We start from the raw sequence: 24,080 nt of genomic DNA, 5'->3' as shown, positions 1-24,080 counted from the left end.
TGCACAGGATCACTATGGGCAGTCACAGATTCCAATTTAAACATTCCTCACAGGGAGGGGGACCAGATGAGATAAAATGGACAGAGGAAGAGATAAGTCATTGGACTCAGGAAAAGTGAGAAACATCTCGTGAGGTCCTTGTCTCACATCTCCAGATTCTCATTTGCCAGTGCCCCTTGGGCAGGAAGTCACCAGTGCTGCCCAGCATCTTGATAAGCCTCTCTTGGTCATCAGGTTCCATTCCTGCTCCTGTAGACACCTCCTATCCAGGGGTAGAAGAGCATTCTCTGGTGCTCAGCACTCCCTGGAAAGCTCCTCTTCTTCTACTCACCACCTTCAGCTACAAGATGGTGCTCAGGTAAGAGTCGGCTCAGAACTATCTTCTCTCAAAGGCAGTTTTGTTTTCTTCTTCTTAGCCCACATGCTCATGATTGCATTTTGGGGTGGAGCATGCAAGAAGCCATGGGCGCCCATGAGGGAGAGTCCAGAGACATGAAGTTCCCTGAGGGAAGCTTTGGGTGCTGGTAACTTAGATTGTGGGAGATTCATGGGACCAACCAGGTCCTTTCTGCTTCACAGCCATTGCTTTCAAACCTGAATTGTTGTTAATAACCTCAGGTTTCACACATTACCTTGCTGTGTTGCTGTTCAAAGGGTGTGTTTGTTTCTTTCTTTGATGTATGTTTGCATCTGGCTTGTCAGGAAAATAACACAAGGCACACACTAATGGGTAACAAAAGAGAGTTTAATAAAGGAACTGTGTACTAAGGGGTAAGCAGGACTAAGGGAAGTCAATAAAGGATACAGAGGCCCCTAAAGATAAGTCATAATAGGGAGCTACTGCCCTTGTGCACCCTGAAGGATAGAGGGAAAGGTAAGTTGCCAGACACAGGGAGAACTGTAGTTGTGACCATTACTGTGACCATAACAGGCCAAGGGACAGAAGCTATATCCTTAGGTAGATTAACATCACCATGGTCCACGCACAGTAGAGAGTCAGGGAGTTAAAACCTCAATCACCCTCCTCCTGCCTTCCAATCACCCATTACTGTTACCCTTTCCTGAGAGCACCAGGAGCCAGAGGGAAAAGGAGCCCAGTGGGGAGGCAAATCAATAGGACACAGAGGAGCTGAAAATTAGATTGGATGGCAAATTATGAAAACCCATCTATTATTATAGTCTCCTCACAGTTGCTTTTCCTAGGACTTTTTGTCTCCCAATGTAATTACTAGTAGATAAACCTCTCATTACATCTCGTCATTTATTTTACTAGATTCTGTTGGCGCATCTTTATTGGGTGTCATTTTCTTCGAATAATATATCTCTCATCACAAATGCCTTGAGGATGGAATGTACTTTACTTTTTAGGTGGTTTTATGTAAATATACTTAAGAATTTATGTTTATCATTTTGGTAGCTCTAAAAAGAAGCGCAAGAGAAATTACTAGAACTGGACTGATGATTTCAAGCCATCAGACACTTGTGCTCTTTCAAATCACACAAATGAGTTCCCATTTTAGATTTGTCCCTGAGAGTTACTTGCTTCCTGCCCCACCACCCTCCCTGTGCACCGGACACACCACCCTGGAAGTGGGGCTGCAGGAAAGGGGAAGGGCAAAGGCTCTGACACAGACCTGTGGGTTCAGATCCAGGCTCTTCCACTTGTGCACGTGAGAACTGGACCTCCTTCTGCTTCTTTTTTCCCATATGCCAGATGGGTATAGGCATAGTACTGGCCTCAACGAGCTATTTGGAGGATTAAAAGAGGTAATACCATGTAAGCACTCATCAGCTGCTACTCTTCACCTATGTGTGAGTAGATTTATGTCTCACACCTAAATTCTGCAAGAGCTTCTCTGTTTTCATCCAAAGCCCTTTCTAAAATAGAAGTAAGCACTTCTTAACTCCACCACCACCATAAGAATTCTCTTACACAAATGCTTTGATCTGCAAAGAAATCTTTACTCCAAATCACATGGAGCAACAATAAATAACTTTCATATTACACATATCATCAGAAAATCACTTTATAACCCCACTTTCCATATTTCTGTCTAAACTACCTCTATTCAAACCCTTTGCCCCTCTCCCTCTTCTTCGCAATAGAGCTTCTTTCTCCTCTAAAATGCAGAGACATTAAATTCAGTCCTGTTTTCAAGTCTTGTTTCGTTTCCAGGCCTAAAACTGCAGGGTTTCTGAGCACGGATATGACAGCCACAGCATGGGAGTCCAACCTCACACCAACGAATGGAATTGATCAGGCCTTCCATGAATCTGATACACAGTTCATGATCTTGAAATTACTGACAGCCACCGTGGCCCTGGTGGGGCTGGCAGGGAACTCGGTGGTGCTCTGGCTCCTGGGCTTCCGCATGCGCAGGAATGCCTTCTCGGTCTACATCCTCAACCTGGCGGGGGCTGACTTCCTCTTTCTCGGTTACCCATTTATACATAATCTACTTTTACTTTTTGACTTTGATTTTGTCGATGAAGTAATTAGCAGATTTCTCCCGCCTGTGTCATTCTTTGCCTACATCTCAGGCCTGAGCTTTCTCAGCGCCATCAGCACGGAGCGCTGCATGTCTGTCCTGTGGCCCATCTGGTACCGCTGCCGCCGCCCCAAACACATGTCCACCGTCATGTGTGCCCTGCTCTGGGCCCTGTCCCTGCTGCTGAGCATCCTGGAAGGGAAATACTGTGGCTTCATGAGATCGAATGCAATTGATGGTTGGTGCTCAGCGTCGGATATCATCACTGTGGCATGGCTGATTTTGTTATTTGTGCTTCTCTCTGGGTCCAGCCTGGCCCTGATGACCAGACTGCTGTGTGGCTCCCATCGGGTGCCGCCCACCAGGCTCTACGTGACCATCATACTCACAATGCTGGTCTTCCTCCTCTGCGGCCTACCCTTAGGCATCCACTGGAACTTCTTATTCTGGTTTCCTGCCTTGTCTCATCTTGACCAGTTTGTAGTACCCCTGTCCTGTGTCAACAGCTGTGCCAATCCGATCATTTACTTCTTGGTTGGCTCCTTCAGGCAGCGATGGTGGAAGCGGAGACACACCCTGAGGCTGGTTCTCCAGAGGGCTCTGCAGGACACTCCAGAGGTGGATGAACCTGGAGAAAGCCTTGCTGGGGAAACCCTGGCCATGTCGGGAAGCAGTCTGGGGCAGTGATGAGAGCCTCTGTCCTGATCAGTCTGAAGTAACTCTGAGACTCACTGCTGCCCTGCCAGGCGTGGAAAGCATCTAGTGTTCTCTCAGCCTCAGTCTCAGAATGTGTCAGCGATCCCCCAATCTCTTCAAATAGGTTGTTTTTAATCTGGCTGTTCTAGTTTTTCTCAGAGAAAGCATTAGTCTGAACATTATACCTCTCCATCATCCTTGACATTACCAATAAATTTCTCATGTAATCTTCTGAATTTATTCTTTACAATTTTCATTTCAACAGAAAGAATTCCTCCCTGAATCAGTCAAATCAAGGTCTGAAGTCCTGGTTCTGCAGCTCTCCTCTCCAAGCCTCCGTTAATTCATTGTAAAATGTGGTGAAATCATCTGCTCATAGAATCATAGTGGGGAATAAATTAGAAAACAGATGAAAAGGACTCAGCCAGGTGTCAAATATGACTAAATATTTCATAAACATCAGTGATTAATACATGTGAAGCCTCTAATATATTATTGACTTCTGAGGTAATATTTAATAAGTTAAAAAGAAAAGAATCCCTGTCCAAAACCATAAATAGTCATTCAGAAATTGTTCTACCTGATTGGATAGAAAATGAAGATTCCCTATGTTTCTCTCAGACTATAGGCCCTTTACATTTGTGCTTAGTGCTGTGGTTGGGGGCATTCTACAGGGTAAAAGCTTGAATAAATGAGTTGACCTACCTCTAATCTCATTGGGTTGTCTGGGTTTAGGGAAAATGATATCTTATGATAAGCACAGTCTAAGAAATTGGGCCTGTGAAAGGCCCTCTGGTAGCATTTGTCCACAGCATCTTCTCTGCCTGGATCACTGCCTGGCACAGTATAGCACACAGTATTAGTAGAGTTGGGTAAACACAGAAATGAGTGAATAAATTTCTCTCACTGTTTCCAATGTTTCATAGTTAAATTTTTGAGGAAATGCCATGTAACTCAATTTGGCTGCAGCATGGGCACATGAAAGGAAGTTATAGGAACTAAAGCTGAAAACACTGGTTGTCCCCACATCATGTGAAAGAAATCTAGCTAACAAATGTCCTGGGGAGAGAGAGAGGTTACAAGTAGTGCATGTGGTGTGCTAAATTCTTTATCAGCTGAAAGGGAACACAGTTTACACAGGTGTTGATATTGATAAGTCACAACTAGAAAGGAGGTTTCATTACACAAAGCTACAATATAACTTGTAAAAGAGTTAAAATGGGAACTGTAAACATCGGTTGCTATTGGTGATTGAGATTAGGAGAGACTTTACATTTTTATTTTGTATACTCTTGTGTCCTCTGAAATAAACTCAGGTGCATTCATTACTCCTGGGAGTAAATGGAAATAGATCAGATGATGCAGGCCATGCAAAACCCTGAATGCCAAGCAAAATCTTCTTTAGCTATGCAAGCTGACATTGCCTGTTGGGTGGGCTGCCTGCACACGCCCACAGCGGGCAGTGACAGGCTCCAGTTCAAACATTCCTCACTGGAGGGGGACCACATGGGGTAAGATGGAGCGAGGAACAGATAAGTCATTGCACTCAGGGCAAATGAGAAGCATCTCATGAGGCCCTTGTCTCACATCTCCAGAATCTCATTTGCCAGTGCCCCTTGGGCAGGAAGTCACAGGGGCTGCCCAGCATCTTGATAAGCCTCTCTTGGTCATCAGGTTCCACTCCTGCTCCTGCAGACACCTCCTATCCAGGGGTAGGAGAGCATTCTCTGGTGTTCGGCACTCCCTGGAAAGCTCCTCCTCTTCTACTCACCACCTTCAACTAGAAGATGGCGCTCAGGTAAGAGTCGGCTCAGAACTACCTTCTCTCAAAGGCAGTTTTGTTTTCTCCCTCTTAGTCCACATGGTTACGACTGCATCTTGGGGTAGAGCATGCAAGGAGCCATGGGCACCCATGAAGGAGAGTCCAGACACATGAAGCTCCCTCAGGGAAGCTGTGGGTGCTGGTAGCTTAGGCTGTGAGGGACCCAGGTTCTTTCTGCTTCACTGACATTGTTTTCCAACCTGAATTGTTGTTAATAACCTCAGCTTGCACACATTAGCTTACTGTTCCATGGATTTGTTTGTTATGTTTATATCTTTTTTGTTCCAGCATAAAACACACGGCACAAACTAATGAGTAATTGAAGAGAGTTTAATAAAGGGACTATGTACAAAGGGGTGAGCAGAAGTAAGGGAAATTGATGAAGATGGAGAGGTCCCTAAAGATAAGTCATAAAAGGGAGCTACTACTGAAGGGCAGAGGGAAAGCAGGTGACCAGAACACAGGGAGGGCTGTGGCTGTAGCGGAGGTTGTCATTTTGACGATAAGAAAGGCAACCATTCAGGGGCTATGTCCTTAGGTAGAGTAACACCACCGTGGCCAACTCACAGCCTGACATCAGAGAGCCAGGGAGTTGAAACCTGTCCTCCTCCTGCTCTCCAACCAACTGCCCGTGTCTCTCCTTCCTGAGAGCAACCAGGACACTGAGGTAAAGGGGTCCAGTGGTGAGGAACAGGGTCCTGTCCCCCAGGATGCAGAGGAGGGTAGAGAAGCTGGAAATGCGATTTGATGTCAAATGAAGAAACTCATCTCTTCTTATCGTCTCCCAATAGTTGGTTTTCCTGGTGTCTCTCTCTCTCTCTCTCTCTCTTTCTCTCTCTCTCTCTCTCTCTCTCTCTCTCTCTCTCTCTCTGTTTGAGATCAATAAGATCAACTTCTCATTGTATCTCCTCAGTTTGTTTGTTTGACTCTGTGTGCCTATTGGGTTTCACTTTTTAGAATAATCTCTTGCTATCATCAAAATGCCTTGATAATAAAATGTAGTTTGTTTGGTGTGTGTTTTTTAAAGTGGGAGTACACTATTAATGATAAGTATTTTATATTTATTATTTTGGCTGCTCTAGGAAGAAGCCCATTATAAGCGTGAATTAAACAGTGTCCCACTAGACACACCACTGTTCAGGAGAAAAGTACCTCCTGTCCTCATAGAGATGACACACTCAGCATTTCTAGCACAAGAGGACAGGTCATACTCATACCCCTCATAGCAAGAGAGTGTATTCCATTTATCTTATCATAAAGAACCCAAAATCATGATCTTCTTTCTGGAGGATGGACATTCTTAGTCACTGAGAAAACCCAGAGGTCATGGCTGGGACTTTCAACTTTGAGCCCTTGAAAGGAAATCTCAGTTGCAGGGCAGAAGCAATGGTGAGCTCCGAGTCCTGCTGTCATCCCACATTACCTGTCGAGACTATGCTCCTCCTGCCTCTGGAAGACATGACATGGACTCCAACTATGAGTGGATATATTTGGACTACAGGCTATTCCCATGTCAGAAGAAGGTCCACGTTGCATAGAGAGAGCCCCGACTCTAGAGTCAGAGAGAACTGGGTTTGAATCCAGGTTCCAGGACTCCAAGGTGGTGATGCCTTTGGTATCATAATCTCTGTAACACAGACAGTAATTCCCAGGTAACACAGACAGTAATTCCCAGGTAGCATGGTGCCCATGAGACTCATTGATCATGCACCAGGTGCTCAAGTCTTGTTTCTGTTCCAGTGGCACCAGTGGAGGGTTCTCAACCATGAATCCATCTGTCACAGCCTGGAGCAGCGAATTCACATCAATAAGTGGAAGAGAACTGCCGGAAGCCGGTCCATCCTTGCTGCTTGACACGGTTGTTGCAGGGAAGAAACATCTGCACAGCATATGTCTCGGGGACCTGGCATATATGGCATACTGTTCTTGATGTGTTTGCTCCCTTCTTGGCGCTATGTGTTTTAACCAAGGTCACCTCTCTGAGAAAGGTTGTTTCCCCAGGTAGGGATTTTTCCCTGAAGTTAGGAAGGGAATAAAATCCCTTAACTAAGTGCCAGGCGGGTAGTTAATCACTTTAACTACGAACAATCTAGCTTAAGCAACATAATCTTTACTCCCTGGAATGGAGATAAGAAATGCCCTAACCTTTGGAATAGAAATTGACAGGATTAAAATCAACTGGTTTAAATACAGATGTAACAAGACAATAAAACACAGAACCTGGCTACAGAACCTGGCTGGAGAACCTAGGAAGAGACATGGCTACAGAACCTGGCTGGAGAACCTAGGGAGAGACATGGGTACAGAACCTGGCTGGAGAACCTAGACAGAACTTGGCTGGAGATCCTGTATAGAACCAGGCGAGAGAACCCAACCATGCTGATCAACTGAACGCTGTCTTCGTGTCATTCCTTCTTCGCCGACTCCGTCCACACCTTTGGGAACCCCTGGACCTGCTGGGGCTGGACCTCAACAGAGAACAAACTTTCAAAACAGAGTTCCTAATCCTGCAATTACTGACAGCCATCGTGGCCCTGGTGGGGCTGGCGGAGAACTCGGTGGTGCTCTGGCTCCTGGGCTTCCCCATGCGCAGGAACACCTTCTCAACCTGGCTGGAGCCGACTTCCTCTTACTCTGCTGTTATATTATAGATGCCCTAGAGACACTCATCAGAAACTTCTTTCTCATCTCCATATCCATCCCGCACTTTTTCATGACTGTGTCCGTGTTTGCCTGCATCTCAGGCCTGAGCTTTCTCAGCGCCATCAGCACGGAGCACTGCCTGTCTGTCCTGTGGTCCATCTGGTACCGCTGCCGCCGCCCCAGGCACCCGTCAGCGGGCATGTGTGCCCTGCTGTGGGCCCTGTCCCTGCTGCTGAGCATCCTGGAAGGGAACTACTGTGGCTTCCTGGTGAGGAATATGCATCATGTTTGGTGCCCAGTGTTGGATTTCATCACTGGGGCGTGGCTGATTTTGCTGTTTGTGCTTCTCTCTGGGTCCAGCCTGGCCCTGATGACCAGACTGCTGTGTGGCTCCAACCGGGTTCCCTTGACAAGGCTCTATGCCACCGTCGTGCTCACCATGCTGGTCTTCCTCCTCTGCGGCCTGCCCTACGGCATCATCTGGTTCCTCTTAACCTGGTTTCAAAAAGATTTCAATGCCTTCGTTCCTCGTTTCTTGGCGGCAGTTCTCCTGTCCTGTGTCAACAGCGGTGCCAACCCCATCATTTACTTCTTTGTTGGCTCCTTCAGGCAGCGATGGTGGAAGCGGAGACACACCCTGAGGCTGGTTCTCCAGAGGGCTCTGCAGGACACTCCTGAGGTGGATGAACCTGGAGAAAGCCTTCCTGGGGGAACCCTGACCATGTCGGGAAATCTGGTATCCTGATTCAGAGTCTTGCTTTGTTCAGACAGATGTGACTTTGAAAGCCATCTTTGTCCCTCTCATTTGGTTGGTTTTCTTACCATGTTTAACCTCTGGGCTCCGGATTTAAAACAATTAACATAATAATCCAGCTCCTGAGGATGAAGTGAGCCAGTGCCTGTTAAAGAAACACAGGGTGCCCTAACCGGTTTGGCTCAGTGGATAGAGAACAGCCTGCAGACTCAAGGGTCCCAGGTTCGATTCAGGTCAAAGGCATGTACCTTGGTTGTGGGCACATCCCTAGTTTGGGGGGGGGGGTGCAGGAGGCAGCTGAACGATGTTTCTCTCTCATCGGTGTTTCTAACTCTCTATCCCTCTCCCTTCCTCTCTGTAAAAAATCAATAAAATATATTTTTTTTAAAAAAAAGAAAGAAACAGAGTGCAATGTCCCAGGACTGCCTCACCAAGGCCTTCACCCCATCCCCATGGGAGCTTTGCCATCTCTGGGGTCCAGGACTGCTCTCACATTTGAAGAATCCCACCTACAGCAGAAGATGAGTGAAGTGCAGGAAAAGTCTAAATTTCTTTCATCACTGAACTTGATAGAAACTACATGAATATTACATTTTTGACAAGTTTTTGTGGTCAATCTCCTACAATGTCTCTATAAAGTAAATGAATTAAAGTTCAATCGAGCCCCAGTGAGCAGTCCTTGATGACTTTGGCTGGCCTTGGATTAGCACTTTAGCATAATAAATGTGGATTGAATAAGTGAATTAATGAATGAACATATGGTGATTTTCAAGTCAAGTCTCTGCTAAATCCCCATTGCCAGATTTGAGTCACCTTCTTTAAGTACATTGTTTTCACCATTTTTCAACCTTTGCAAGCATGAGCAACCTTTCATGAGCTTATTGGTTACTTGTATTTCTTAAACTGTTTTTTCAGTTTTGCCAATTTTTATTAAGTGTTGCCCTTTTTTCATTATTTATTTGTAAGAGATTTGATATATGTCGAATGGGGCTTTGGTTAGTTATGTGCATTGTAAATATTTATTCAGTTGCTGGTTTGCGTATTCATTTTAATAGATTTTAAAATTTAAACCACTTTTTAAGAAAAATAGTACAGAAAGTACAGAAGATTTCTATAACCCCCCCATTCCTAATTCCCCACACAGTTTATCTTATTACTAACATCTTCCATTAATGTGGTACATTTATTGAAATTGTTGCATCTGTATGGATACATTTTTTTAAGTTTTATTGTTGAAAGTATTACAAATGTTCCCTCTTTCCCCCATTGACCCCGTTCAGCCGACCCCCCCTCTAACCTCCCTCCAAGGCCTTCACCACCTTATTGTTTGTGTCCATGGGTTAGGCATACAAGGTCTTTGGTTGATTACCTCCCATCTACACACCTTCCCCTGCCTTCCCTCAGAGATTCTACACTCTGTTCCATGCTTCCATGACTCTGGACACACTCGTCATCAATTTATTTTGTTACTTAGATTCCACATTTTGAGTGCAATCATGTGATACATGTCTTTCTCTGACTGACTTATTTCACGTAGCATGACCCTCTACAGGTTCCTCCATGCTGTCTCAAAGGGTAAGAGATTCTTCTATTTACTGCTGCATAGTATACCATGGTATAAATGTACCACAGCTTTTTCATCCACTCATCTACTGATGGACACTCTGGCTATTTCCACATCTTAGCTATTATAAATTGTACTGCTATGAAATAGGAGTGCATACATTCTTTCTGATTGGTGTTTTGGGTTTCTTAGGATATATTATTAAAAATGGGATCACTGGGTCAAATGGCAATTCCATATTTAATTTATTGAAGAAACTCCATACTGTTTTCTATAATGGCTGCTCCAGTCTGCATTCCCACAGCCGGGTACAAGGGTTCCCTTTTCTCCACATCCTTGCCAACACTTGTCATTTTTTGCTTTGTTGATGGTAGCCACTCTGACAGATATGAGGCGATACATCATTGTCATTTTAATTTGCATCTTTTGATGATCAGTGACTTTGAGCATTTTTTCATATGTCTCTTGGTTACCTGTATGTCCACTTTGGAAATCTTTCTATTTAGGTCCTTTGCCTATTTTTTCATTGGATTGTTTGTCTTCCTTTTGCTAAGTTGTATGAGTTCCTTATGTTTTGGATTCTCAGCTGCCCCTAATCTGCTGTGAATTCCTTCCAATGTGTTCTTTATTTGTGTATGTCATTCTTTATTTCTGACTGTTCTTTTTTCATAGTTGCTATATGTTTTTTCATGCTGATGAGCATGTTTACCATCATTATTCTGAACTCTATATCAGATAAATTTCTTAATTTCATTCATAAATTTCCCATTTCATTTATATTTTCTTCTGGAGAATTCTCTTTTTCTTTCACTTGAGAGCTGGTGTTTTGTTTTCCCATTTTGGCTGCCTGTTTGGATTTGTGCCTTTGTAGTAGGTAAATCTGCTATGCCTCCCAATCACCAGTGCAGGACAGTGCCAAAGGTTGTTTCTGACTAATTAGATCAGGCAAAGATTCAAAGCCTCCAGAGACCTGCCTCTGACTGCACACTGTTTGGATTAAGTCTTGAGTAGTCCTCAGGCAATTGCCACAGAGTGGTGAGTGGTTTTCCTTCAGTGCTTCTACCTGGAGGCTAATTGCTATTCTCAGTCTCTTAATGGGCCTCAGAAACTCCACACCATGGGGTGAAGGGTTTTCCAGTAGGGTTGGTCAACTGTCTTTCCAGACAGGCAATAACTACCTGGATAGCAAAGGTCTGCCTGAGAGAGGTGACCTCTGCAGTGTGAGGGAATGACTCAACACAGGAAAAAGGGTGTCTGCCTTCCAAGCTCTAAACCCAAAATCCATAACACTGGATTCTGCTCACACATCTCCAGTACACTCTGCCCTCCCTCTGCTGGAGCACAAGGTGAATGGCTACAAACAAAATTTTGTGCATTGTCCCTTTAAGAAGGTGATTGCATTTCCAGTCATCTCTCCCTGGCAGACAACAACTCTGCTGCTTTACACAGCCAGATGTTATGTGAGCATCTTTCTCAGTTCTGGTCCTCTCTGCTGGCGGGCCCAGCTTGGGGAGCAGTTCTCAGTGGCAACACCACACAGCTGAGATATCTTTCCAGAATTTGAGCTTCTGTCTGTGAGAGCCTGGCCTGCCCTTTCCTGACTCTGCCCTTTTTACCAGTCTCTATGCTGTCTCCATTTTCCATCCTTGGTTATCAGGGTTCTCCCCATCTAGTCTTCACTTGATTTTTCGGGGTATTGTCTTTTTATTTTAGTTGTAATTCCAGTTTGGTCCTGGGAGCATGTCGGTGTAGCTTCCACTTATTCCCATGCAATTTTTCGCCACTAAATTCCTTATCTTGATGGGCGAGAGCGCGGCCTCGGACCGCGCGCCGCCGCCCCGGCCTGCTTCGGCCGGCGACGCCCGGGGGTCTGAGGCGCCGGACGCGTGGCTCTGCCCCAACGGTGTCTTCCAGGTTGCAAAAAAGATGCAAAGAAGGATATGTGCACTTTGTCCCAAAGACCTCGAGTGTGGTGTCCTGTACTGTGCACAATCAGAGGACATAGCTGCTCATGAAAATTGTTTGCTGTATTCTTCAGCACTTGTGGAATGTGAGGATAGTGATCCAAAACGTGGTTATAGAAGTTTTAATGTGGAAGCAGTAAAGAAAGAAATCTTCAGAGGAAGGAGATTGAAATGCACATTTTGTGATGAAAAAGGAGCCACCGTGGGATGTGATAAAAAATCCTGTCCCAAGAATTACCACTTCTTCTGTGCCAAGAATGACCGTGCTGTTCTGCACACCGGATCTGGAGGAATTTATAAAGTGTTTTGCCAAGAACATGATCCATCGAGAGAAACTCAATCTGGCCTCTTCTCTGTAAAGCCTTTGTCTCGTGTCTTCCATCCTCACTGCATTCAGAAGACTGTCTCACAACAAGCTCATTTTTCAGGAGTACCAAGAAAAAGAAAGAAGGCAGATCACTCAACAAGCATTTCTGTACAGGTACCTAAACTAACAACAGTAAACAGGTCCGAAAAACAATTGGAAGAAGAGGATAGCAGACACACAGATGCAGTTGTGAAAGTCGCTTTTCTCAAGAAATGTAAGGAAGCAGGACTTCTTAATGATTTATTTGAAGAAATATCACAAAAACTTCATTTGATTCAGGAAAGACTCATGGATGAGAATATTTCAGAATCAGACTATGAAGAAATCGGGACTTCACTTTTTGACTGTAGATTGTTTGAAGACGCATTTGTAAATTTTCAAGAAGCATTAGAGACTAACATTCAGCAATTCGAAGAAAAATGGCAGCAGATGAAGGAAGAGATTGAGCTACTTCAGGACTTAAAACAAACTTTGTGCTCTGTTCAAGAAAACAGTGCTTCAGTATCTTCTTTATCTTCTTAAGAGTTACCATTTCCTAAGCCAGAAATTGGGCATAGCTGCAAGCAGGCTGAGAACTAGAGACCAGGCCTGGGAAAGCCACACATCTCTAGCACAAGGTCTCGTGTCTCTCTTGTCTGCACACTTTGATCCTCACCAGCTCAAACCTGTTCATGCCTAACTGGGTGTTTACTGCCTCCCTCTTATGATCTCACTTCTCCTACCTCTCCTCTGGCAAAATGTTTCTCAGATTCTACTTGAGTAAATTGGATCATGCCTTCCATATCTCCCAACCTCTGTACTAAAACCCTTCCTCTGGCTTCCTGCTGACACATTGCCTCCACCCGTCTCCAGTGAAATAGGTCAGCAGTCGCCAACCTTTCGGACCTCCGGTTGGCAACCGCTGATCTAGGTTGATTCCAGTAACACACCAGGTGCCCCTGCCCCCAGGGCCTTTAGCACATCCTGTTGTGAAGACTTAACTGCTCTTTTGCCTTCCTCTAACTGCTCCCTCTGCAGATCTTATTATACATGTTCCTCCCACTTATTCCATCTGAGAGTACTTTTCCTTCATAACACTTTCCAGTATAATCCACTGTACCTTACCTCACACTGCTGGAGGATCAGCTCTGAGGGCAGGAACTAACTATTCTGTGTTTGCTTACTATCACATTCCCAAGCACCCAGCATGCTCCATAAATGTTTGTTCAATAAATACATAAACTGTTTTTATCTTTTGAAACTATTTCTAGCCCATAATGCCTCTTAGATATAATAAATTTGAATATTTTATTTTACTTGTAAAAAAAAAAAAAAAAAAAAAAAAAAAAAAAAAAAAAAAAAAAAAAAAAAAAATAAATTCCTTATCTTTTAAAAAGAAACACAATACACACAGTTGTTGATCTTGGTAAATCAAAAAGAGGAATGTAGTTTTATAATGAAAAGCTATAAAATAACTTGTAAAAGAGTTATAATGGAAACATTGGTTACTAGAGAAAAATGAGATTAGGAGGGACTTTCCTTTTTATTTTACACACTATCGTGTCCTGTGAAATAAAGTATTATGCATATACTTCTTCTGGAAGTAAGTGGAAACAGATCAGATGAGCCAGGCCATGAAGGGCCCTAAATGCCAAGCAAACTCGTCTTTAGCTATGGAAGCTCCGTTGCCTGCTGGATGGGCTTCCTGCACAGGCTCACTATGGGCTGTTACTGGATCCACTTCAGACATTCCTGGGGAGGGGGACCAGATGGGGTAAAATGGACAGAGGAAGAGATAAGTCATTGGACTCAAGGCAAATGAGAAACATCTCGTGAAGGCCTTGTCTCACATCTCCAGAATCTCATTTGCCAGTGCCCCTTTGGCAGGAAGTCACAGGGGCTGCCCAGCATCTTGATAAGCCTCTCTTGGTCATCATGTTCCACTCCTGCTCCTGCAGACACCTCCTATCCAGGGATTGGAGAGCATTCTCTGGTGCTCAATACTCCCTGGAAAGCTCCTCTTCTTCTACTCACCACCTTCAACTAGAAAATGGTGCACAGGTAAGAGATGGCTCAGAACTATCATCTCTCAAAGGCAGTTTTGCTTTCTCACTCTTAGTCCACATGGTCACAACTGCATCTTGGGGTGGAGCATGCAAGGAGCCATGGGCTCCCATGAAGGAGAGTCCAGAGACATGAAGCTCCCTCAAGGAAGCTATGGGTGCTGTTAGCTTGGGCTGTGAGGGACCCAGGTCCTTTCTGCTTCACAAACATTGTTTTCAAACATGAATTGTTGTTAATAACCTCATATTTCTCACGTTATCTTACTGTTCTACCAGTTTATCATATGTTTATATCTTTCTTATCCCAGGCAAAAAACACAAGGCACAAACCAACAGGGCAAATGAAGAGAGTTTAATAAAAAGACTCTGTAGAAAGGGTGAAAGGGATGAGACACCTAAAGATTAGTCATAATAGGGAGCTATTGCCCTTGCGTATCCTGATGTGTCAGGGAAAGATAAGTTGCCAGAACACAGGGAGGGCTGTGGATGTAGCAGTGGTCGTCACTATGTCCAGTATAAAAGGCTCACAAACAGAAGCTTTATGCTTAGGTAGAGCAACATCACCATGGCAAACTCACAGCCTGACAGCAGAGAGGCAGGGAGTTACTAGTAAAACATCAAGATCCTCCTCCTGCCCTCCTATCAGCTGTTGGTGTCATCCTTTTCTGAGAGAAACCAAGAGCCAGAGGGAAAGGGAGCCCAGTGGTGAGACAAAGAGATGTGTCCTCCCAGGATGCAGCAGGGGTAGAGAAGCTGGAGATGAAATTTGACGTCAAATGAAGAGAATCCATTTTTTTTATAACCCCTTCATTGTTCCTTTTCATTTATGATTTTGGTAGCCCTAAAAAGTAATGTATGAAAGGTTACTAGAACTTGACTGGTGATTTCAAGGCATCAGACACTTGCGCTCTTTCAGATCACTGCTCCCCAGCCCTAGAGAGGTGACTTCATTCTCATGCAGGGCTCCCAGACGCATCTGCATTCCATCCAGAGGAGAAGAGGGGAAGGAAAGGCACAACCTAAAATTGGTTACATCACTTGTGCTCACCTCCCATTGGCTACCACCTGGTCCCATGGTGCCATCAAACGGGAATGGAAACTGGGAATAGAATCCATTTTCTCATCTAAAACTCTCAGAAATATTATGTGAGAGAGAAGGAAATGGGTATTTAGACCAACTAGCATTTCTACACCCTGAAGTTCTCTCACGTTCTGAGTTCACATGAAGATTTCACTCAGGTGCTCATCCCACAATGAGGCAGAGAACTGTGGGAAAGCCTCAGGCTGGACTCCAGGAGACCAGGGCTGGCATTGGACCTGCTGCTCACCCTGTGATCTCAGGGAAATCCTTTGGCTCTTTCAGCCTCAGCTTCTTCCTGTGTTAAAGGATGATATTATAACAGATGGTCTCTAAGGAACATGTGCTCAATGCCAAGGATACAATAGTGAACAACAGCCAAGAAAAAAAGACAAAGCCCAGACAGGTCTAGTCATCATTAAGTTTCGAGTTTAAAAAGGGAGAGAAGCCTAGCAGGTTTGACTCAGTGGTTAGAGCAGCACCCACAGACTGAGGGGTAGCAGGTTACATTCTCCTGGGGGAGCCTGCGATGGCTGAACCAGGCAAGAATTGACTGATTGGTTCTGTCCAGAGGGAAGAAGGAGCTCCTGGAATCTCTGGTCCGTTCTCAGGTGGATTCCACCCACTTCTTCTTCCACACTGGATAAGCTTCACTTCCTTGTTATTTACCAAATTTGCCTAGTCTAACTTAATAAAACACATAAGTGAGTTGCCATTTTAGACTTGTCCCTGAGAATTACTTGATTCTTGCCCACCATTCCCCTTGTGTACCGGACACACCACCTGGTAGTGGGCTACAGGGCGGGGGAAGGGCAAAGACTCTGACAGACCTGTGGATTCAGATCCAGCCCCTCCACTTGTGCACATGAGAATTGAAGCATGTCATTCACCTCCTTGTGCTTGTCTTCTCCTATGTGCCACATGAGAGTAGGCATAGTACAGACCTCATAGGGCTATTTGGATGATTAAAAGAGGTAATACCATGTAAGCACTCATCAACTGCTACACTTCACCTATGTATGAGTTGATTTATGTTTTTCACCTAAATTCTGCAAGAGCTTCTTTCTTTTCATCCAAAGCCCTTTGTAAAATAGAACTAAGCACTTCTTAACTCCACCACAACCACCACGAGAATTCTCTTACACAAATGCTTTGATCTGCAAAGAAATCTCAACTCCAAATCTCATGTAGGGACATGAGTCGCTTTCCTATCACACATATCATAGGAACTGGTTAATAATGCCCCTTCTGTTTTTCCTTCTCAACTACTTCTATTCAAACCTTTGGCCACCTCTCTCCTTCCCAAAATGGCTTCTTTCTCCTCAAAAATGCAGAGAAATTTAATTCAGTCCTGAATCCTCTCCCCCCTGGATAGGAGGTGTCTGGAGTCATCAAAAAAATTCTTTCAAACACACAAGAGCTTTGCACAGAATGAATACTTAGAAACAAAATTTTCTTTTCATTACATATGTGCTTTTTGATGGTGGCATTATAAGTACTGACTTCTGTTTTACTAGTACATTTAAAATTCTTCATTTAAAAAATTTATATTATATTAAACCCAAATTTTCTTCCTCATTGAGCCCCTCATTCATTCATTCATTCATCTGTGGATTAAAATCTGATTGACAGCCCCATTGTGTACCCACACACTTGGGCCCTGGGGAAACAACTATGGGAAGAGTAATCACTGTCTATCCTCATAGAGATGACACACTGGGACATTTCTAATGCAAGCGCTTTGGGGGTCCTCACTCTGTCCTAACAAGGGGTCTCATTCCCTTCATGAGCCTAAGTCATAACCTCCTTTCTCCCTCCTGGGTAGACCACTCTCAGCCACTGAGATTGTACTGGGGCTTCTGACAGCCTGCTGTCAAACAAAGCCACTGTCCCAGAGCACAAGTACTGGGGAACTCAGAACCCTGCTGTCATCCACAGGACCTGTGCAGACTCTTCTCCTCCTGCCTCCACGGCACATGTCATGGGCTCTAAGGTGAGTGCAGAGGTTGGACATAGAGGCTCTGTGTTGTAGTAGAAAGAGCCCAGGCTCTAAGATTCAGAGAGAACTGGGTTTAAATTCAGGCTCCAGGACTCCAAGACCGTGTGGTTCAGGAAGAATCTTAATCTCTGGAAGCCTCCATTCGCCACAGACAGGGTGGCCATGAGGGTCAGTGGTCACAGAGCAGGTGCTCAAGTCTTGTTTTATTTCCAGGCCCACAACTGCAGCGTTTCTGAGCACAGATATGACTGTCACAGCCTGGGAGACCGACCTCACAACAACCAATGGAAGTGATCAGGCCTTTCATCAATATTATACTGAGTTAATCCTGGAATTACTGACAATCGTTGTGGCCCTGGTGGGGCTGGCAGGCAACGCAGTGGTTCTCTGGCTGCTGGGCTTCCATATGCGCAGGAACGCCTTCTCTGTCTACATCCTCAACCTGGCGGGGGCCGACTTCCTCTTCCTCTGCTACCGATTCATACATAGTCTAGTTATAGTTTTCAACTTTGATTTTGTCGTTAGAGTAATTAGGACATTTCTCTCGCCTGTGTCAATCTTTGCCTACATCTCAGGCCTGAGCTTTCTCAGCGCCATCAGCCCGGAGCGCTGCCTGTCTGTCCTGTGGCCCATCTGGTACCGCTGCCGCCGCCCCAGACACATGTCCGCTGTCATGTGTGCCCTGCTCTGGGCCCTGTCCCTGCTGCTGAGCATGCTGGAAGGGAACTACTTTGCCTTAGTTGGAATGTGCAACATGTTTGGTGCCCAGTGTTGGATTTCATCACTGGGGCGTGGCTGATTTTGCTGTTTGTGCTTCTCTCTGGGTCCAGCCTGGCCCTGATGACCAGACTGCTGTGTGGCTCCAACCGGGTTCCCTTGACAAGGCTCTATGCCACCGTGGTGCTCACAGGGCTGGTCTTCCTCCTCTGCGGACTGCCCTTCGGCATCATCTGGTTCCTCTTAACCTGGTTTCAAAAAGATTTCAGTGCCTTCGTTCCTCGTTTCTTGGCGGCAGTTCTCCTGTCCTGTGTCCACAGCTGTGCCAACCCCATCATTTACTTCTTGGTTGGCTCCTTCAGGCAGCGATGGTGGAAGCGAAGACACACCCTGAGGCTGGTTCCTCAGAGGGCTCTGCAGGACACTCCTGAGGTGGATGAACCTGGAGAAAGCCTTTCTGGGGAAACCCTGGCCATGTCGGGAAATCTGGTGTCCTGATTCAGAGTCTTGCTCTGTTCAGACAGATGTGACTTTGAAAGCCAGCTTTGTCCCTCTCATTTGATTGGTTTTCTTACCGTGTTTGCCCTCTGGGCCCCAGAATTAAAACTATTAACATAATAATCCAGCTCCTGAGGGTGAAGTGAGCCAGTGCCTGTCAAACAAACAGAGAGTGCAATGTCCCAGGACTGCCTCACCAAGGCCTTCACCCCATCCCCATGGGAGCTTTGCCATCTCTGGGGTCCAGGACTGCTCTCACATTTGAAGAATCCCACCTACAGCAGAAGATGAGTGAAGTGCAGGAAAAGTCTAAATTTCTTTCATCACTGAACTTGATAGAAACTACATGAACATTATATTTTTGACAAGTTTTTGTGATCATTCTTCTACAATGATTCTATAAATTAAATGAATTAAAGTTCAATCAAGCCCCCGTGACCAGTCCTTGATGACTTTGGCAGGCCTTGGACTAGCACTTTAGCATAATAAATGTGGATTGAATAAGTGAATTAATGAATGAACATATGGTGATTTTCTTTTTTTTTTTATTGCTTAAAGTATTACAAAGGGTATTACATATGTATCCATTTTATCCCCCCGCCCTAGACAGTCCCCTAGCCTCCCCTATCCCCCAGTGTCTTATGTCCATTGGTTATGCTTATATGCATGCATACAAGTCCTTTAGTTGATCTCTTACCCCCCTACCTCCTGCCCCCCAACCCTCCCCGGCCTTCCCGCTGCAGTTTGACAATCTGTTTGAGGCAGCTCTGCCTCTGTATCTATTATTGTTCAAAAGTTTATAATGGTCTCTATTGTCCATGAATGAGTGAGATCATGTGGTATTTTTCCTTTATTGACTGGCTTATTTCACTTAGCATAATGCTCTCCAGTTCCATCCATGACGTTGCAAATGGTAAGAGTTCCTTCCTTTTTACAGCAGCATAGTATTCCATCGTGTAGATGTACCACAGTTTTCTAATCCATTCATCTACTGATGGGCACTTAGGCTGTTTCCAGATCTTAGCTATGGTGAATTGTGCTGCTATGAACATAGGGGTGCATATATCCTTTCTGATTGGTGTTTCCGGTTTCTTGGGATATATTCCTAGAAGTGGGATCACAGGGTCAAATGGGAGTTCCATTTTCAGTTTTTTGAAGAAACTCCATACTGTCTTCCATAGTGGCTGCACCAGTCTGCATTCCCACAAGCAGTGCACAAGTGTCCCCTTTTCTCCGAATCCTCTCCAGAACTTGTTGTTTGTTGATTTGTTGATGATAGCCATTCTGACAGGTGTGAGATGATACTTCATCGTTGTTTTTATTTGCATCTCTCAGATGATTAGTGACTTTGAGCATGTTTTCATATGTCTATTGGCTTTCTGAATGTACTCTTGTAAAAGTGTCTATTTAGGTCCTTTGCCCATTTTTTGATTGGATTGTTTATCTTCCTTTTGTTGAGTTGTATGAGTTCCCTATAAATGTTGGAGATTAAACCCTTATCAGTGATAACATTGACAAATATGTTCTCCCATGCAGTGGGCTTTCTTGTTGTTTTGTTGATGGTTTCTTTTGCTGTGCTGAAGCTTTTTATTTTGATGTAGTCCCATTTGTTTATTTTCTCTTTAGTTTCCAGGTTACTTGTATTTCTTGAAGTATCTTTTTCAGTTTTGCCAATTTTTATTAAGTGCTGCTCTTTTTCATTATTTATTTATAGGAGATTTGATATATGTCAAATACAGCTTTGGTTGGTTATGTGTATTGTAAGTATTTATTCAGTTGCTGGTTTGCTTATTCATTTTAATAGATTTTAAAATTTAAACCACATTTTAAGAAAAATAGTACAGAAAGTACAGATTTCCATAAATCCCCCCCCCCCATTTCTAATTCCCCACAGTTTCTCTTATTACTAACATCTTCCATTAATGTGGCACATTTATTGAAATTGATGTATCCGTATGGATACTTTTTTTTAGTTTTATTGTTGAAAGTATTACAAATGTTCCCTTTTTCCCCCCATTGACCCCATCCAGCCACCCCCCCTCCTTCAACCCCCCACCCCCAAGGCCTTCACCACCTTATTGTTTGTGTCCATGGGTTAGGCATACAAGGTCTTTGGTTGATTACCTCCCATTTACACACACCTTTCCCCGCCTTCCCTCAGAGATTCTACAGTCTGTTCAATGCTTCCATGTCTCTGGACACACTCATCATCAGTTTATTTTGTTACTTAGATTCCACATTTTGAGTGCAATCATGTGATACATGTCTTTCTCTGACTGACTTATTTCACGTAGCATGACACTCTACAGGTTCCTCCATGCTGTCACAAAGGCTAAGAGATTCTTGTATTTTACTGCTGCATAGTATACCATGGTATAACTGTACCACAGCTTTTTTCATCCACTCATCTACTAATGGACACTCTGGCTATTTCCACATCTTAGCTATTATAAATTGTGCTGCTATGAACATAGGGGTGCATACATTCTTTCTGATTGGTGTTTTGGGTTTCTTAAGATATATTCCTAAAACTGGATCACTGGGTCAAATGGAAATTCTATATTTAATTTTTTGAGGAAACTCCATGCTGTTTTCCATAATGGCTGCACCAGTCTGCATTCCCACCAGCAGTGTCAAACATGCTCATATAACAGCAAGGTAATGTGTGAAACCTGAGCTTATTAACTGCAATTCAGGGTTGAATACAATGTCTGTGAAGCATAAAAGTCCTAGGTCTCTCCACATCCTTGCCAGCACTTGTCATTTGTTGCTTTATTTATGGTGGCCATTCTGACAGATATTAGGCAATACCTCATTGTCATTTTAATAACCATCTCTCCGATGAACAGTGACTTAGAGCATTTTTTCATATGTCTCTTGGCCATCTGTATGTCATCTTTGGAAATGTGTCTATTTAGGTCCCTTGCCCACTTTTTCTTAGGATTGTTTGTCTTCCTTTTGCTAAGTTGTATGAGTTCCTTACAGGTTTTAGATCCTCAGCTTCCCCTAATCTACTGTGTATTCCTTCCAATGTGTTCTCTTTTGTGCTATGTCATTCTTTATTTCTGACTGTTCTTTTTTCATAGATACTATATATTTTTCATGCTGTTGAGCATCTTTATCATCATTATTCTGAACTCTATGTAAGATAAATTTCTTGTCTCTTTTTCATTTATCTCTTCCTCTGAAGAATTCTCTTGTTCTTTCATTTGGGAGCTGGTTTTTTGTCTCCTCATTTTGGCTGTCTATTTGGACTTGTGACTATGCACTAGGTAAATCTGCTATGCCTCCCAATCACTAGTGCAGGACAGCGCCAAATGGTGTTTCTGACTAATTAGATTAGGCAAAGACTCAAAGCCTCCAGAGACCTGCCTCTGCTTGCACACTTATTGGATTAAGTCTTGAGTAGGCCTCAGGCAATTTCCACAGAGAGGTGAGTGGTTTTCCCTCAGTGCTTCTACCTGGAGGCTAATTGCTATTCTCAGTCTCTTAATAGGCCTCAGAAACTCCACACCATGGAGTGAGGGGTTTTCCAGTAGGGTGGGTCAACTGTCTTCCCAGCCAGGCAATAACTACCTGGATAGCAAAGGTCTGCCTGAGAGAGATGACCTCTGCAGGGTGAGGGAATGACTCAACACAGGAAACAGGGTGTCTGCCTTCCAAGCTCTAAACCCAAAACCCCTAACCCTGGATTCTGCTCACACAGCTCCAATACACTCTGTCCTCCCTCTGTCAGAGCACAAGGTGAATGTCTACAAACAAAATTTTGTGCATTGTCCCTTTAAGAGGGTGACTGCATTTCCAATCATCTCTCCCTGGCAGACAACAACCCTGCCGCTTTAAACAGCCAGATGTTACCTGAACATCTTTCTCAATTGAGGTCCTCTCTGCTGCGGGGGCCAGCTTGGGGAGGTGTTCTCAGTGGCAACACCCCACAGCTGAGATATCTTTCCAGAAATTGAGCTCTGTCTGCAGGAACCTGGCCTTCCCTTTCCTGACTCTGCCCTTTTTACCAGTCTCTATGCAGTCTCCATTTTCCATCCTTGGTTATCAGGGATGTCTCCATCTAGTCTTCACTTGATTATTCAGGGTAATGTGTTTTTTTTTTATTTTAGTTGTAATTCCAGTTTGGTCCTGAGAGTGTGTCAGTGTAGCTCCAACTTACTCCCATGTCATTTTTTCCCACTATTTCCTTATATTTTAGAAAGGAACTCAGTATACACAGTTGTTGATGTTGATAAATCAAAAATAGAAATGTAGTTTTATAATGAAAAGCTATAAAATAACTTGTGAAATAGTTATAATGGAAACTGTAAACATTGAGGAATGAGATTAGGGAGGACTTTACATTTCACTTTGCACACTATGGTGTCCTCTGCAATAAAGTATTATGCATATATTCCTTCTAGAAGTAATTGGAAACAGATCAGATGAGCCAGGCCAGGCGAGACCCTAAATGTCAAACAAACTCTTCTTTAGCTATGGAAGAGTTTGCTTAGTGGGTGAGCTTCCTGCACAGGATCACTATGGGCAGTCACAGATTCCAATTTAAACATTCCTCACAGGGAGGGGGACCGGAGGAGGTAAAATGGACAGAGGAAGAGATAAGTCATTGGACTAAGGGCAAATGAGAAACATCTCGTGAGGCCCTTGTCTCAGATCTCTAAAATCTCATTGGCCGGTGCGCCTTGTGCAGGAAGTCACAGGGGCTGCCCAGCATCTTGATAAGCCTCTCTTGGTCATCAGGTTCCACTCCTGCTCCTGCAGACACCTCCTATCCAGGGGTAGGAGAGCATTCTCTGGTGTTCAGCACTCCCTGCAAAGCTCCTCTTCTTCTACTCACCACCCTCAACTACAAGATGGCGCTCAGGTAAGAGTCAGCTAATAAATACCTTCTCTCAAAGGGAGTTTTGTTTTCTTCCTCTTAGCCCACATGCTCATGATTGCATTTTGGGGTGGAGCAGGCAAGGAGCCATGGGCACCCATGAAGGAGAGTCCAGAGACATGAAGTTCCCTGAGGGAAGCTTTGGGTGCTGGTAACTTAGATTGTGGGAGATTCATGGGACCAACCAGGTCCTTTCTGCTTCACAGCCATTGCTTTCAAACCTGAATTGTTGTTAATAACCTCAGGTTTCACACATTACCTTGCTGTGTTGCTGTTCAAAGGGTGTGTTTGTTTCTTTCTTTGATGTATGTTTGCATCTGGCTTGTCAGGAAAATAACACAAGGCACACACTAATGGGTAACAAAAGAGAATTTAATAAAGGAACTGTGTACTAAGGGGTAAGCAGGACTAAGGGAAGTCAATAAAAGATACAGAAGCCCCTAAAGATAAGTCATAATAGGGAGCTACTGTCCTTGCGCACCCTGAAGGATAGAGGGAAAGGTAAGTTTTCAGACACAGGGAGGGCTATGGCTGTAGTTGTGACCATTACTGTGACCATAAC

At 44.2% G+C, this 24,080-nt stretch overlaps 2 protein-coding genes and 2 pseudogenes across 2 annotated transcripts; all 4 read left to right on the top strand.

Annotated features, from left to right (window-relative positions):
- The first annotated feature begins 259 nt into the window (after window positions 1-259).
- Window positions 260-3,454, top strand: LOC132242227 (mas-related G-protein coupled receptor member X1-like). Its single transcript, XM_059711133.1, has 2 exons — window positions 260-358; window positions 2,177-3,454. Exons 1-2 carry the CDS (start codon window positions 348-350, stop codon window positions 3,174-3,176), a joined length of 1,011 nt encoding a protein of 336 aa, XP_059567116.1. The 5' UTR covers window positions 260-347; the 3' UTR covers window positions 3,177-3,454.
- A 1,253-nt stretch (window positions 3,455-4,707) lies between these two features.
- Window positions 4,708-8,548, top strand: LOC132242226 (mas-related G-protein coupled receptor member X2-like; annotated as a pseudogene).
- Window positions 8,549-11,768: 3,220 nt separating this feature from the next.
- Window positions 11,769-13,656, top strand: PHF11 (PHD finger protein 11). Its single transcript, XM_059710860.1, has one exon. The coding sequence runs from the start codon at window positions 11,769-11,771 to the stop codon at window positions 12,819-12,821; it is 1,053 nt and encodes a 350-aa protein (XP_059566843.1). The 3' UTR covers window positions 12,822-13,656.
- Window positions 13,657-17,634: 3,978 nt separating this feature from the next.
- Window positions 17,635-19,101, top strand: LOC132242225 (mas-related G-protein coupled receptor member X2-like; annotated as a pseudogene).
- Window positions 19,102-24,080: the final 4,979 nt, after the last annotated feature.

Source organism: Myotis daubentonii, chromosome 9 (genome assembly GCF_963259705.1).
Source record: "Myotis daubentonii chromosome 9, mMyoDau2.1, whole genome shotgun sequence".
Classification (NCBI taxonomy): domain Eukaryota; kingdom Metazoa; phylum Chordata; class Mammalia; order Chiroptera; family Vespertilionidae; genus Myotis; species Myotis daubentonii.
This window is presented reverse-complemented; position numbering and strand designations above follow the sequence as displayed.